This window comes from Oryx dammah, unplaced genomic scaffold (assembly GCF_014754425.2).
Source record: "Oryx dammah isolate SB20612 unplaced genomic scaffold, SCBI_Odam_1.1 HiC_scaffold_26, whole genome shotgun sequence".
In the NCBI taxonomy this organism is placed as follows: domain Eukaryota; kingdom Metazoa; phylum Chordata; class Mammalia; order Artiodactyla; family Bovidae; genus Oryx; species Oryx dammah.
Window position 1 is genome coordinate 71,575,056 of NW_024070210.1, and position 16,031 is coordinate 71,591,086.

The 16,031-nt window shown below is 37.7% G+C and overlaps 1 protein-coding gene across 1 annotated transcript in view; it reads left to right on the forward strand.

Moving 5' to 3' along the window:
• The window catches only part of DPH6 (diphthamine biosynthesis 6), a 196,625-nt gene that overhangs the window by 151,400 nt on the left and 29,194 nt on the right, over positions 1-16,031 (forward strand). The window contains exon 6 of the mRNA XM_040226984.1: positions 8,431-8,492. Coding sequence (XP_040082918.1) covers positions 8,431-8,492 — 62 coding nt within the window. The remainder of the gene's footprint in view (positions 1-8,430; positions 8,493-16,031) is intronic.

The window sequence follows — 16,031 nt, forward strand, 5'->3', positions numbered from 1 at the left end:
CTCAAGGTCTATAGGTCCCTTCCAGTGCAGCTAGTGCTAATAGAGGGTTTTAATCTGTTGCACCTGTCACTTCCAAAGCTGTTCCCTCTTCTTTGTTTATTTTGGCCTCCTCTGTTCGCCAAGTCTCTTCAGTATCTAACTTCCACCCTGACACAAGGGGGCGAAGGTGGTCACTTATTTAGGCTCACTTGTTCAGTTGTGCTGTGGGGAGGGAGGAACACTGGAAACAAATATCACTGGCGTGTGTGGGGAGTGCTCACAGTGCCTGGGCCACACTGGGTTTGCCTCCCACTCGCGGCCTGCCTGCTTTTCAGGTCTACACCGTTCAGGCTCCAGGTTGCTCTGCGGGGAACTGTCTAAAGCGGGCCCTGAGTTGCATGCACTTCCCAGGTCTACGCCGCTCAGATTCAGGTTCTCGGGTACTCCACAAGGGCACAGCCTCAGCTGGGCCTGCATTTGTGCCCTTCCCGGCCCGAGCAGCTCAGGCGATCAGAAGCTTGGCGCGCGTACTCTTCCCAGCTGGGCGGTAAGTCTTATCACCTTGTCCAGGTCCCAGCTGCTCGGTGTCCTGCGTGCGCAGTGGGAACACTGTCTCAGGGGTGCTGTTGTCTCTTCTGAGGCACTGATCTCTGGCTGCGACCTTCCTGACAGATGTCAACCGTCCGGGTTCCCAGGAAGACTTGGTTAGCAACGGGGAACCTGCTCACAGTTTGCTAGGGGATGCTGTCTCTGGGGCTGAGTTTGGCCCTTTCCTTCAGGCTCTGACTGTCACCAGCCTGCCTCCCTGTCTCCAGCAGGGGATCAGCTGGTCCACAGCCGGCTAACTCTCCTCTGGTATTCGTTCAGTCCTTTGTTCTGTGAGTGGCCTGGCAGTGCTTTCTTTAGGTTGGAGCTTTTTGCAGGAAAGTTCTCTCTCTTTCTCCTCTTTTTGTTTCCCCTCTCTGGCTATCCCACAGTTTGGGTTACTATTTCACGTTAGCTCCCTCAGATTGCCCTCAGGGCATTCGGGCCCGGTCCTTACCCTAAGCAGGGCAGCCAGCGCCTCCCTGTTCAGCCCCAGCTTTCTGGTGGCTGATGCGAGTGTCTAGGCTACTTCTCTGCTGGGAGTTGCAGTTAGGCACTTAATCTGTGGGTTTTATTCATTTTTTCCTCCTGGTTATGTTGCCCTCTGAGATTCCAAAACTCCCCACAGACCTGCCAATGAGAGGGTTTCCTTGTGTTTGGAAACTTCTTTTTTAAGACTCCCTCCCCAGGATGGATTTCTGTCCCTAACTCTTTTGTCTCTGTTTTTATCTTTTATATTTTGTCCTACCTCCTTTTGAAGACAATGAGCTGCCTTTCTGGGTGCCTGGTGTCCTCCGAGTGTTCAAAAGTTGTTTTGTGGTATTTGCTCAGCGTCCAAATGATCTTTCGATGAATTTTTGGGGGAGAAAGTGGTCTCCCCATCCTATTCCTCCACCATATTAGGACCGCCCCAAAGCTTTAAAGTTTTATTTATTCTAATTGTTTCAGCTCTATAGAATTTTCAGTGCTTATCCTAGGAATAAATAAATTGAAAATATTTCTCTGAATATACAAAAATCTTGAAATAATCAACTAATTTTTACCATGGTATGCTTCTATGATGACTATGGGTTCATCTGGAAAAAATGTTCTCAGTGTGACTTATGTTTACATATTTTACTGACTGTCTTATCTAAAGGCAAGCCAGATCACTTTATTGGTATGTCATGGAATATAGCCATCTTTGAAATGAGATATAACAGATATTTCTCTAATACTTCAGACCTGGGGCCTGATGATTTTGCAGTGAATTTAAAGACTGCAAGGAAAATGGGAAGACTCTGGATTTGATCTTTCAGTGCCCACCTATATAAAGCCATGTGCTCTTAAAATACTTTTCATGCATCTTAGATAGGCGTTTATTTACTCCCAGATCCTTATTAAGAACACAAAACATAAATTCATAGATTCAGTCATGAGAGACTGAAAGCATTATAAACATCACTGCGAATTAGGAATGAATAGAATACAAAATAGTTCAGAACTGAAGTTGTAGGGCTGTACTACCAAGGGTTGGGAAATAGGCAAAAGTAATTGGACAGTTATAGCCCTCTATGAGGGAGAACCTGAAAAAGATAAAAATAAAGCATCCACTGGAAAAAAAAAAAAAGCAATCACTTAGAAAACTAAACTCAAAACTGCATGATGTGAAAAGAGACAATTAGAAATTTTGGCAGTGAAATATGGTCATTTAAAAAACAAAATATTCAGTGGGCAGAATAAACTCTAGATGAACCAAGTCAAAGAGAGAATGAGTGAAGCAGAAAAAAATAATTCACCCAGAAGGCAATTCCTAGGTCAGAAAGATCCCCTGGAAAAGGGAATAGATAGCCACTCCAGTATTCTGCCTAGAAAGTTCCATGGACAGAGGAGCCTGGAGGGCTGCAGTCTATGGAGATTGCAAAGAGCTGCACCTGACTGAGTGACTAACACTTTTCTGTGGTTTTGAATGTGTGTTAAAAATTACCAGTGATTACTGAAAGAGTAGAAATCCAGTATACAGCTTTCTAATCAGCCGAGAAAACAAACAAAACACTGTTTTGATCTTTTTTGTTTGTTTGTTTATTTTTTGGTATGAGGCAGAAAATGGCAAAGGAAAAATGATATATAAAGTTTAATATAACAAGAAGTCCACAATAAGGTGACAGAAACAGGTCCAGAAAAAAAATGTAGAATGTAAAAAATATGAAATATTTAAGCTCAATTCTGTGAACTTGTATTTATAAGATAGAATAAAATTTTTCAAACCCTGGTTATATGTAAATCAGGAAAATATTAACAAAAGAAAGCTGATATTATAATGTTGATAAATAGAATATATGATAAAAGTCATATGTGGAGATGAAAAGCTCACCACTTCTTGATAAAGGAATAATACTCTCAAAAGTTTTAGAAATTATGAATTTGTGTGTAACAACTTATTTCTCAAGCATATAAAACAAAACTGACAGAATTATAACAAACTATTAAAACCAAAATCATACTGAGAGGTTATACCACCCCTTTATTTGAAATAATAGTTCATGTAAATAAAATATTAGTAAGGTCATAGAAGATTTGAACAGCAGAATTAACAATTAAGGTCACAATTTTGTGTGTTTAAGTATAAAATCTTATTTTGCAAAACTAAGATCATGGCATCCAGTCCCATCACTTCATGGCAAATAGATGGGGAAACAATGGAAACAGTGAGAAACTTTATTTTGGGAGGCTCCAAATCACTGCAGATGGTGACTGCAGCCATGAAATTAGAAGACACTTGCTCCTTGGAAAAAAAGCTATGACCAACCTAGACAGCATATTAAAAAGTAGAGATTTTGCCAACAAAGGTCCGTCTAGTCAAAGCTATGGTTTTTCCAGTAGTCACGTATGGATGTGAGAGTTGGACTATAAAGAAAGCTGAGTGCTGAAGCATGGATGCTTTTGAACTGTGGTGTTAGAGAAGACTCTTGAGAGTCCCTTGGAATGCAAGAAGATCTAACCAGTCCATCCTAAAGGAAATCAGTCCTGAATATTCATTGGAAGGACTGATGCTAAAGCTGAAGAACTGACTCATTGGAAAAGGCTCTGATTCTGGGAAAGACAGAAGGCAGGAGGAAAAGAGGATGACGGAGGATGAGATGGTTGGATGGCATCACCGACTCGATGAACATAAGTCTGAGCAAGCTCCGAGAGTTAGTGATGGACAGGGAAGCCTGGCATGCCGCAGTCCACAGGGTCACAAAGAGTTGGACACGACTGAGTGACTGAACTAAACTTGCTCTCAACAGATCCACTTTCCAAGCACAGATGGGGCATGTATAATATTTAATTATCTAAAAGTCATGAAGGAACTTTACCAAATTTTGAAGAATTATAGTATAAAGATATAGTCTTGACCATATGCAGTCAAATTAGAAAGAAAAAAACTAGTAGGAGTAAACAAACATGTTTGATACAAGAATAATCTTAAATAACAATAAAAATGACAAAATATTGGCAGCTGAATGACCACAAATGTGCCACTTTCAAATCTTTTGGGATGCAGCTAAATTGGTATTTAAAATCTTTCTATTTAAAAAATAAGAAATATGTAAATATAAATGAATCAAGTGTTCAAATCAAGAATCTAGAATAAACTACTGAATAAATATAAATAGAAGCAAGGAAGTAATAAAAGTAAGAGTAAAGTTTATAAAATTAAAAGTTGGAGAAAATATTAAAAACAGCAAAAAACTGGCACCTTCATGAAACTCCCCAAATTGCCAAATATGTGACAAAATCTATCTAAAGTAAAAGACCAATCACCAATAAAGTCTTCTACCCTATGTGAATTCGTGAAATAAATAGCTTTTGTTTAGAGATGTTTCAGTATTGTTAAGAAAAGATGATGAGTAGTCTATTACAAAAATGGTCGAAGAATATGAAGAGTCATTTCACAGTAAAAAATAAAAATTATAAATCTGGCTGCAAATTTCTGAAAAACATGTTCCACTGCAATCATACAAGAGTTGCTATTCAGTCGCCAGTTAGTGTCCAACTCTTTGCAACCACATGGACTGTAGAATGCCAGGCTTCCCTGTCCCTCATCATCTCCTGGAGTTTGCCCAAATCATGGAACGAACTCATCCTGTTACCTTTTTTTTCCTCCTGCTTTCAGTTTTCCCCAGCATCAGGGTCTTTTCCAACAAGTCCCCTGTTCACATCAGGTGGCCAAAGTATTGGAGCTTCAGCTTCAGCATCAGTACTTCCTATAAGTATTCAGGGTTGATCTCCTTTAGGATTGACTGGTTTCATCTCCTTGCTGTCCAAGGGACTCTCTGAAGTCTTCTCCAGTACTACAGTTTGAAAGCGTCAATTCTTTGGCACTCTGCCTTTTTTATGGGCTTCCCTTGTGGCTCAGACGGTAAAGCGTCTGCCCACAATGCAGGAGACCCAGGTTCATTTCCTGGGTCGGGAAGATCCCCTGGAGAAGGAAATGGCAATCCACTCCAGCACTCTTGCCTGGAAAATGCCATGGACGGAGGAGCCTGATAGGCTACAGTCCATGGGGTCGCAAAGAGTCGGACACGACTGAGCGACTTCACTTCACTCACATCTGTACATGACTACTGGAAAGACCATAGCCTTGACTATATGGACCTTTGTCAGCAAAGTGATATCTTTGCTTTTTAACACACTGTCTAGGTTTGTCATAGCTTTCCTGCCAAGAACCAATAGTCTTCTGTTTTCATGGCTGTGGTCACCAGCCACAGTGATTTTAGAGCCCAAGAAGAAGAAATCTATCACTGCTTCCAGCTTTTCTCCTTCTATTTGCTGTGAAGTATGGGTATCCAAAATCACTGCAGATGGTGATTGCAGCCATGAAATTAAAAGACCCTTACTCCTTGGAAGGAAAGTTATGACCAACCTAGACAGCATATTAAAATGCAGAGACATTACTTTGCCAACAAAGGTCCGTCTAGTCAAGGCAATGGTTTTTCCACTAGTCACGTATGGATGTGAGAGTTGGACTCTAAAGAAAGCTGAGCGCCGAAGAATTGAGGCTTTTGAACTGTGATGTTGGAGAAGACTCTTGAGAGTCCCTTGGACAGCAAGGAGATCCAACCAGTCCATTCTAAAGGAGATCAGTCCTGTATGTTCATTGGAAGGACTGATATTGAGGCTGAAACTCCGATACTTTAGCCACGTTATGCGAAGAACTGACTCATTTGATAAAACCCTGATGCTGGGAAAGATTGAGGGCAGGAGGAGAAGGGGACAACAGAGGATGAGATGGTTGGATGGCATCACTGACTCAATGGACATGGGTTTGGGTAGACTCTGGCAGTTGGTGATGGACAGGGAGACCTGGCGTGCTATGGTTCATGGGGTCGGAAAAAGTCAGACACAACTAAGCAACTGAACTGACCTGATAGAGATGCTCTGTTTGGCAGAGGTAGGAAAAGGATTCCATAAACAATACGTTACCCATAAATAAGAGATAAAATTATAACACTCTAGCTATGATAACTGAAAGTAAATTCTACATAAGTTGAATATCTCAATGTGAATACAAAGTTTTAAAACTTCAAAAGGAAAATATAAAAGACGTTATTTCCTTGGGGAAGGAAAGAATTTATTACAAAGAAAGGAAAAACATTTTTAAGTAACAATTCTTTTGACTACTATAAGGTTAAAATTTTTATGTTTATCAAAAGACCTTCCCCCAATAAAAAAAAATGTAATAACAAGCCACTGGTTAGAAAAATGTTTACTGTGCCCATAATGATGAAGGATTAGCATTCAGAATATATCAAGAACAATGAATCATCAAATAAAAGGGAAAACAACATTTAAAAAAACAAATGATTTTAATAAGCAGTTCACGGAAGTGAAAACCTGAATGAATGGGCAATGAAATATGGAAAAGTGCTTATTTTTAATAGTAATCATAAGTTAAAAATTAATACAAGTATCCAAAACAATTTTTATGTCTGTGTATATCAGATTGGCAAAGATGAAAAATCTGATATTAAACTGTTTTCATATTATGGGAACTAAGGATTTATTTCCTTGATGGTGAAAGTACAAAGTAACAATACTTCTTTGGAGAGCGATTTGGCAATATATAGTAGACTTGAAGATTACATATATAGGTATAAATATATATATAATAGCAATTATATTATAGTTTTTCTACACTATCATGGTAATTTTACATATATGCATATTTAATGCAGCATAAAAAGTTCTTCCTAGTAGAAAAACAAACATTAGAAATAAGGCATTGCCCAGCTGTCCACCTACTGGAAAATGGACATGTAAATTCCATAATGAAATAGAACAGTAAAGATGGATGGACCAGAGCCACAGTAATCAATATAAATAACTCTTTCATTAACAAAAGGAACTGGAAAAAAAACAAAAGTTATCATTCATGTTAAAATTTTATATACATGAACAATATCAAATATTGTTTTGGATATGTACATTTGTAATAAAATTATAAAAGCATAGTTGGGAAATACTCGATAAGAGTGGTTATTCATGTTGAAAGACTAAGGAAAATAGATTAATTAGGGGTAGATATACTGTAAAATTCTATTATGGTGTTTATTTCTTGAAGTTGTGGAGGAAATACGGCAAGATATTAATGTTTATTAGATCTGAGTAATGATTACATAGGTGTTTGTCTCAAAATATTTCATTTACTTATGCATTTTAAACTATGAAAAGTGTTCTACATGCATAGAGACTAGAATAAGTCAGTGATTACATCAATGTGTTTACCCAGCCAACTGAAATTTTGCTTTTAGTGAATACACCACAATAAGGGCGCCATGAAGGGAGCTGACTTAATTTACCTAGTGCTACTAATTTGAGTTGTTTGCTTTGGCTTTACTTTGTAAGAATCCTCAATCTTTATCTGACTTCCCTTTTATTATCCTGTATGTGATTATAACAAATATCATGTTGCCAAAACAGGCATCCAACTAGAAACAGAAAATTGTTATTCAGTTTGTATACTCAATAAGCTAAATGGTTTAAACCAATAAAAATGTAAAAATAGCATATTAAATAAGCCTAAGTTACTACAAATACTATGGATGTAAATATCTAAAATGAGTTCTTTCATTTCATAGCTGAATTGTGGCATGTGATTTTTTTTCCCCTGGAAGATGAATTTTGGAATGTGGGAAGAGTTCATGTTGTCCACAGTAGTCTACCTATACCCCATCACTCACATAAACTCTGCTATTATCAGTTGGAACACTTTCATCAGAGATTATGCATATGCTACTGGTATTGTAATGATTTTTCAGAGTTTCTTTTTTTCTTAGAAAACACTGTCACACAAGTGGTCATTAAAATAAGCTGTCATTTAATTTAGTAGTATTTCTGTTCATATGTTATTAAGTGAATTAATTATATAGGCTTACAGTCTACCACTCTCTTGTTTTCTACTTTTATTCTCCAAGTAAATTTGAAGTTTATACAAAATAGGTGTGTCAGAAAAATTTTCACTGTTGTCTCCATGAGTAAAAACAAATTATAATAATTAAAATGCCTTGGATTTGAATTTCATATCTTTGAAATGATAGTTTTTTCCAGCCTAATTATAGTTCCTCAAAAATGAAAAAGGGATGGAAACAGTGCATCTAGTATTTGATGAAGTGCAGTTAAAATGAATTGGAATGGAGCTTATTTTTCAGGAGCAAGAAAAGCAGTTACCCAAGGGGAATAGAAAAATAAATACTAGCAAAGTAAATTTTACTTTAGGATCAGCGCAATTTAAAATATATATACACTAGTTTCCTAGGCAAAGAGGAACCAAGGGAATGGAAATGTGTTTTTAAACCTCTGGTTTAATAGTTACGTAAAAAAATATTTGATCTTTCTTGGCAGGTTTAGATCCAGAGAAGCATCTTGGAAAAACCTTGGATCAAATGGAACCCTATCTCTTAGAGGTAAGAATTTAGAGTATTTCTAAAAATACAGGCATCTAAAGGAGGAAAATAAATAATGCCGTGATATGCTGGTTATACAATCAATTTTTAGAAATTCTCAGATACATTGATGATACAGCTTTGTGAAAAAATTAAACCTCTGATAGGTATGAAAGCGTTTAAAATTAATTATAAAAGTTATGACTGCTTTGTTGAGCTCACTAAAAGAATAAAGTAAGCTATATTAAAAAGGAAATTGTTTGTCAAAAAGTTTACTTTTGTTTTCCCTGGTGACTCAGACAGTGAAGAATCTGCCTGCAATGCAAGAGACCTGGGTTTAACCCCTGGGCCAGGAAGATCTCCTGGAGAAGGGAATGGCAGCCCACTCCATTAGTCTTACCTGGAAAATTCCATGGACAGAGGAGCCTGGCAGGCTGCAGTCCATTGCAGCCTGAAAAGAGTTGGACACGACTGAGTGACTGACACTTTCACTTTCAAAGTACAGTCCCTGATGGTCTCCATGATCGGGTGCATTTCCATCAGAAATGGAAGGGAAAATTTCCTTTAGAGATTATCTAATCTAGCCTGTTTTCTTTTACCGATTAGGAAATTAACTTGCCGAGAAGGAAACAAATTATCCCAAGGCTTCAGGTTACAACTGTGTATCATTGTCAAAGTCTAAATGTATTTTAAATATTAAAGAAAGATCTTGTTATTTTTACTCTATTAACTGTATTATATTTTATTAGGATTAGGGGTCAAATATTAGGATTAGTATGGCAATTCTGAATTAATGAGAATAGTGTAACTTGGACTTTTGAAATTTTACAATTACAAAAAATGAAAAAGAAAATCACCCTACTTCTGTAAAAGAAGTAAACTCCTCTATTAAGTTACCATTTTTCCCTCCCATGTTCTTCATCAAATTGTCTCTGAACACTGTTAATGCCAGTGCTGTAATATGAACTGTTAGCAGTTATACCCATCAGTAACTGTATGTGTTTCACATTTTTCTTTCAGATATTTGATGATTTTATGGCTTATCAATATGTACTTAGAAATGCTTAGAAATCCCTTAAATGCTCATTTCTTGTTTTATTAAGCATTATGCTTGTACTTAGTCACTCAATTGTGTCTGACTCTTTGCAACCCCATGGACTGTAGCCCTCCAGGCTCCTCTGTCCATTGGATTTTCCAGGCAAGAATACTGGAGTGGGTTTCCATGCCCTCCTCCAGGGAATCTTCCCACCCAGGGATCAAACCCAGGTCTCTCACATTGCAGGCAAATTCTTGACTGTCTGAGCCACCAGGAAAGACCAAGAATACTAGGGTGGGTAGCCTATCCCTTCTCCAGGGGATCTTCCTGACCCAGGAATTGAGCCAGGCTCTTCTGCATTACAGGTAGATGCTTTACCCAGCTGAGCTACCATGGAAGCCCACCAGGGAAGCCCCTTATTAAGCATTATTAAGCATCTAACATGTACTAGGAAAATCAGTTCAGTTCAGTCACTCAGTTGTGTCTGACTCTTTGCGACCACAGGGACTGCAGCACGCCAGGCCTCCCTGCCCATCACCAACTCCCAGAGTTTACCCAAACTCATGTCCATTGAGTCGGTGATGCCATCCAACCATCTCATCCTTTGTCATCCCCTTCTCCTCCTGCCTTTAACCTTTCCCAGCATCAGGGTCTTTTATAATGAGTGATGTAAATAGTAAAAGATTTGGAAATGAGCTAGGAAAAGATTTGAAAATGAGCTAGGAAAATAGTAAAAGATTAAAATTGAAATGATTGTATAATTGTGACAAATTATTTTGATTTCTAGATAGTTTGATATCATTTATGATGGACATGGTTGCTTTCCATGCCCCTCTGATAGGACTCTTTTCACAGTAATTTGTTCTATGCCCAGCATATCTATGTTCACATCCATTCACTACCATCGGACAATTTTGCTTCTACAAAAGCAGTGTAAATAAATAATGTGATTAAGCTTATGAGGGTGAAAGAAAGGGAACTTCAGAGATAGGAGACTGGAGTTTTGGCAAAAGATGCTTCTAAAACTTGAAGTTGTGAGGTCAGCTTTCAAGTATGTGTAGATTATTTTTAGAAAAGGCAAGTAAAGCTTTAGGGTTACCATGATATTGATTGGGAATTAACCTGTGTGTTACCATAAGATGTTTAAAACACAGAAATTATTTTATTCTACTTTAGCAAGTTCCTCACAAGACCTGACAGTCTTACATTTCACTAGAAAAATTCTCTACCCATTCTCCATAATGAACATTTTATTCCCTCTCTGCTCCTCAAGTTTCAAATCCCTTCATATTTTACTGTCAATGTACAAATGGTAGCAAAGTGCTGAATGAATAAAAGCACCATTGAAATAAGTTAAAAATACAGGAACAGGAAATAATAATACATTTGCAAGGACATAGACAAAAGATACACATGGAATACTTTTAAATATTTTCCTGTGATAAAAAAAAGGGGATAAGGAATAGAGATAAATGGGAATTTTTTTTTTATTTATTGAAGTAAAGTTGATGTGCAGTATTATATGTTGAACAGATGTACAATATAGTGATTCACAGTTTTTAAAAGTTATACTCCATTTACAGTTATTCTAAATAATATTGACTATATTTCTTGTACTTTATCCCATAGCTTGTTTTATATGATAGTTTGTAGCTCTTAATTCTCCACCACTATGTTGCCCATCCCCCATTCCTTTTCTCATTGATAAATAAATGGAAAATTTTAAAATAACAACATAAGGGTCTTCTCTGGGGTTCAGTGGCTAATACTGCACACCCAGTGCAGGGGCCCAGGTTCAGTCCCTGGTCAGGTAATTAAGTTCCTGCATGCCATACCGAAGATCAAAATTCTGTGTGCTGCAACCAAGACCTGGCACAGCCAAACAAATAAATAAATAAATATTTTTAAAAGACATAAGAATACCTGACTGTTACTTCAAATTTGCAATATGATAAAGTACAAGGTAACAAAAAAAAGCATAGTTCTTCTGCCCCATGATGCATGTTACTAACATCTTGGTGTATTCCCTTATTTTTATTTCCTGAGCTTTTGTTGTACACTCAAGTTCATATCATTAAATATTTGTACATATTGTATTTGCACAGTTTGGTTCAACTATACATATAGTTTATCTCCTTTTTTTCTCATAATATTATGATGTGTTTCAGTTCAGTTCAGTTCAGTCGCTCAGTCGTGTCTGACTCTTTGCAACCCCATGAATCACAGCATGCCAGGCCTCCCTGTCCATCACCAACTCCCGGAGTTCACTCAGACTCACGTCCATCGAGTCAGTGATGCCATCCAGCCATCTCATCCTCTGTCATCCCCTTCTCCTCCTGCCCCCAATCCCTCCCAGCATCAGAGCCTTTTCCAGTGAGTCAACTCTTCACATGAGGTGGCCAAAGTACTGGAGTTTCAGCTTTAGCATCATTCCTTCCAAAGAAATCCCAGGGCTGATCTCCTTCAGAATGGACTGGTTGGATCTCCTTGCAGTCCAAGGGACTCTCAAGAGTCTTCTATGATGTGTTTACTTTCCCACAAAACTAAATCTATTTGAAAATACATTAATTAATGGTTATGTAGATTCCATCATATTCATATTCTACATATGAATATATTCTTGTTGGGAATATTTGTCTCTATTTGATTGGTACAAAAGTAATTACGGTTTTGCATTATTGAACTTTTCCATTTGATTGGAATACTTCTTAACTGTGATTATATTATACATCATTTTCATGCACGTCTTACTTTATGTTTTTTTGCTAATGACTTATTACCTGATGTTTATTTTATATTTACTTTAGACTATAAATTTGATGTTAGACAAAAAGCAAATACAAGCAATTTTTTAACTCAAGTTCAAAATGGGTCATAAAGCAGGGAGGCAACTCTCAATATCAGTGCATTTGGCCCAGGAACTGCTAATGACCATACACAGTAATGGTGGTTCAAAAAGTTTTGCAAAGGAGATGAGAGCCTCGAGGATGAGGAGCATAGTGGCTGGCCATCAGAAATTTGACAACTACCAATTGAAAGGAGTCATCAAAGCTAATCCTCTTACGACAGGATAAATTGCTGAAGAACTCAGCGTCAACCATTCTAAGGTCATTTGGTATTTGAAGCAAACTGGAAAAGTGAAAAAGCTCATTAAGTGGGTGCCTCATGAGCTGGACACAAATCAAAAACTTGTTGTTTTGAAGAGTCATCTTCTCTTATACCACGCAATAACAATGAACCGTTTCTCAATTGGATGGTGACGTGCGACAAAAAGTAGATTTTATACAACAAATGACGATGACCACCTCAGTGCTTGGACCAAGAAGAAGCTCCAAAGCACTTCCCAAGGCCAAACTTGTACCAAAACAAGGTCATGGTCACTGTTTGGTGATCTGCTGCCCATCTGATCCACTACAGCTTTCTGAATCCTGGCAAAACCCTTACATCTCAGAAGTATGCTCAACAGATCCAATGAGATGCACTGAAAACAGCAATGCCTGCAGCTAGCATTCGTCAACAGAATGGGCCTAATTCATCTCCACAACAATGCCTGACCACATGTCACACAACCAACGCTTCAGAAGTTGGACAAATTGGGCTAAGAAGTTTTGCCTCATCCACCATATTCATCTGACCACTCACCAACCAGCTACCACTTCTTCAAGCATCTCCACCACTTTTTGTAGGGAAAATGCTTCCACAACCAGCAGGAGGCAGAAAATGCTTTCTAAGAGTTTATCAAATCCCAAAGCATGGCTTTTTATGCTACAGGAATAAACAAACGTATGCCTCATTACCAAAAATGTGTTGATTGTACTCTTTTCTATTTTAATTAATAAAGATGTGTTTGAGTCTAGTTATAATGATTTAAAATTCATGGTCTGAAACCACAGTTACTTTTTCAACAACCTAAGTTATTAAAAAGTTATTTCTTTTTAAATTATTATAAATACTATTCTGATTATTATCTTTCCTAGTAAATTTTCATGTATATTTTTGATTATTACTTTCTTTAGATAAATTTCTAGAAATTATAATTTCTGTATCAAAAAATAAAACATCAAGGCTTATACATTTATTACTCTAAATTAACTATGAAATCATTTTAGCCATTGCTCCTTAAATTTCTGCAAGTTCCTAAAATTATTATCTGATACATGAACAATGGATTAAAAAATTATTTTATCTTTTGTGCTTCTTTCCCCCAGGATTATTTTCTCATTGTTCAAAAAAGGAGTTGAATTTTAATATAAAATTACATCAATTTTTAAAAGCTTTGGACTGCTCTTTAAATGTTTTTGAAGAGTATTCCTATTTTTGTGATATTTTACAATGTTTGTTGAACTCAATCTTTCAAATGATTCTTCATACTTTGCTATGTATACAACCCTCTGAGTCTTTCTTGCCTCTTACTTATTTCATCATCTCACTTTCATGTCTTATGGTTGATTTTTACCTCTATGTCTTTGTATTACTTAATGATTTCCCTCAAATTTAGTACTATTTATTGATTTCTCACTCTAGATTATGCAGATTTAGCTATCTTTCTCCCTTTGTCTCCATCAAATATGTATACCCTTTTCCTCATTCCATCCTCCCACATAATACTGCAATTCTGGTTGTAGGAACAGTCAGTGTTGAAATTACAATAACTATAAAAACTCAAAACGCAGCCTCGTTAGGTAGTAAACTCTGTGTTGTTCAGTCTCCCAGGCATGTCCGATTCTTTGTGACCCCCTGGACTGCAACACATCAGGCTTCCCTGTCCCTTACCATCTCCTGGAGTTTGCCCAGGTTCATGTCCATTGCATGGGTGATGCCATCCAGCCATCTCATTCTCTGATACCCTGTTCTCCTTCTGCCCTCAGTTTTTCCCAGCATCAGAGACTTTTCTAGTGAGTCGACTGTTTGCGTCAGGTGACCAAAATACTGGAACTTCAGCTTCAGGATCAGTCCTTCCAGAGAGTATTCAGGGTTGATTTCCTTTAAGATTGACTGCTTTGATCTCCTTCCTGTCCAAGGGACTCTCAGAAGTCTTCTCCAGCACCACAGTTTGAAGGCATCAGATCTTTGGTGTTCTGTCTTCTTTACAGTCCAGTTCTTACAACCATACGTGACCACTGGAGGGACCAAAGCCTTGACTATACGGACCATTGACAGCAGAGTGATGTCTCTGCTCTTCAACACACTGTCTGTGTTTGTCATAGCTTTCCTGCCAAGAACCAATCGTCTTCTGTTTTCATGGCTGCAGTCATCCACAGTGATTTTAGAGCCCAAGAAGAGGAAATCACTGCTTCCACCTTTACCCTTCTATTTGCCATGAAGTGCTGGGGCTGGATGCCATGATCTTAATTTTTTTAATATTTAGTTTTAAGCCAGCTTTTTCACTCTCTTCCTTCACCTTCATCAAGAGGTTCTTTAGTTCCTCTTCACTTTCTGCCATTAGAGTGGTATCATCTGCATATCGAGGTTGTTAATGTTTCTCCTACCTATCTTGATTCCATTTTGTAACTTATGTAGTCCAGCATTTCTCATGATGTTCTCAGTGTATAGATTAAACAAACAGGGTGACAGCAGACAGCCCTGCCGTACTCCTTTCTCAATCCTGAACCAACCAGCTGGTCGATACAAGGTTCTTAACTGTTGCCTCTTGATCCTGTGTTTTCATGTGAATTATAATTGTCTTGCTTTATTCATTTATTCAGTATTCTATGTACTAATCACTAATTCAGTGCTTTACTCATTGACAGTTTCTTAGTCTCTTAGCCAGATGTTCAGACATACTAAATAATTTTTCAGTTTCCTCTCCCTGAAGTCTTTTCCAGGGCCTTATGACCTGATGTATATAATCTGGGTCAGTTTCATTCTATGCCTGTTACAAGGCTGTCATCCATCATCTTCTCATAATCCAAGAGACCCTTTTACCTTTCTTCTTTGTTAGATCCCTTGTTTCCTGGATCCAGTGTCTTTCTTTATCTTTGTTTCCATCTCATTTTTGTGAAGCATGTTCTTTTTAAGGAAGAGTCCACAGGACTCTTTTAGACAGTATGCATATCTGTAAATGTCTTCATTCTTTCCTTTCATTTGGTTGGTTCTTTAGCAAGTCATAAATTCTGTCTTAGGAATATTTTCCCTTCCAGATCTTGATAGTATTGCTTCATTCCCTTGCAGCTTGGTATGCTGTTGAGAAGCCCAAAGTCATTCTGATTCCTGCCTATTTCTATGCAACCTTATTTATTTCTCTCTCCATCTCGTCCGTGTAAGAGTATGTAAGATACTTCTTTTGCCCGAAGAATTATAAAGTATTATGTGCTGTGTCTTAGGCATGAATGTTTTTATACATTGTGCTGAGACAGGTGGAGTTTTCAGCTTGAAAATTTCAGTTCTGGGCAATTTTCTTGAATTATTTCACTGGTGTTTACTACTCTTTATTTCTTTTTGTGGTTCAGTCACTCAGTCATGCCCAACTTTTTAGGACCGCATGGACTGCAGCACGCCTAGGCTTCTCTGTCCTTCACCATCTC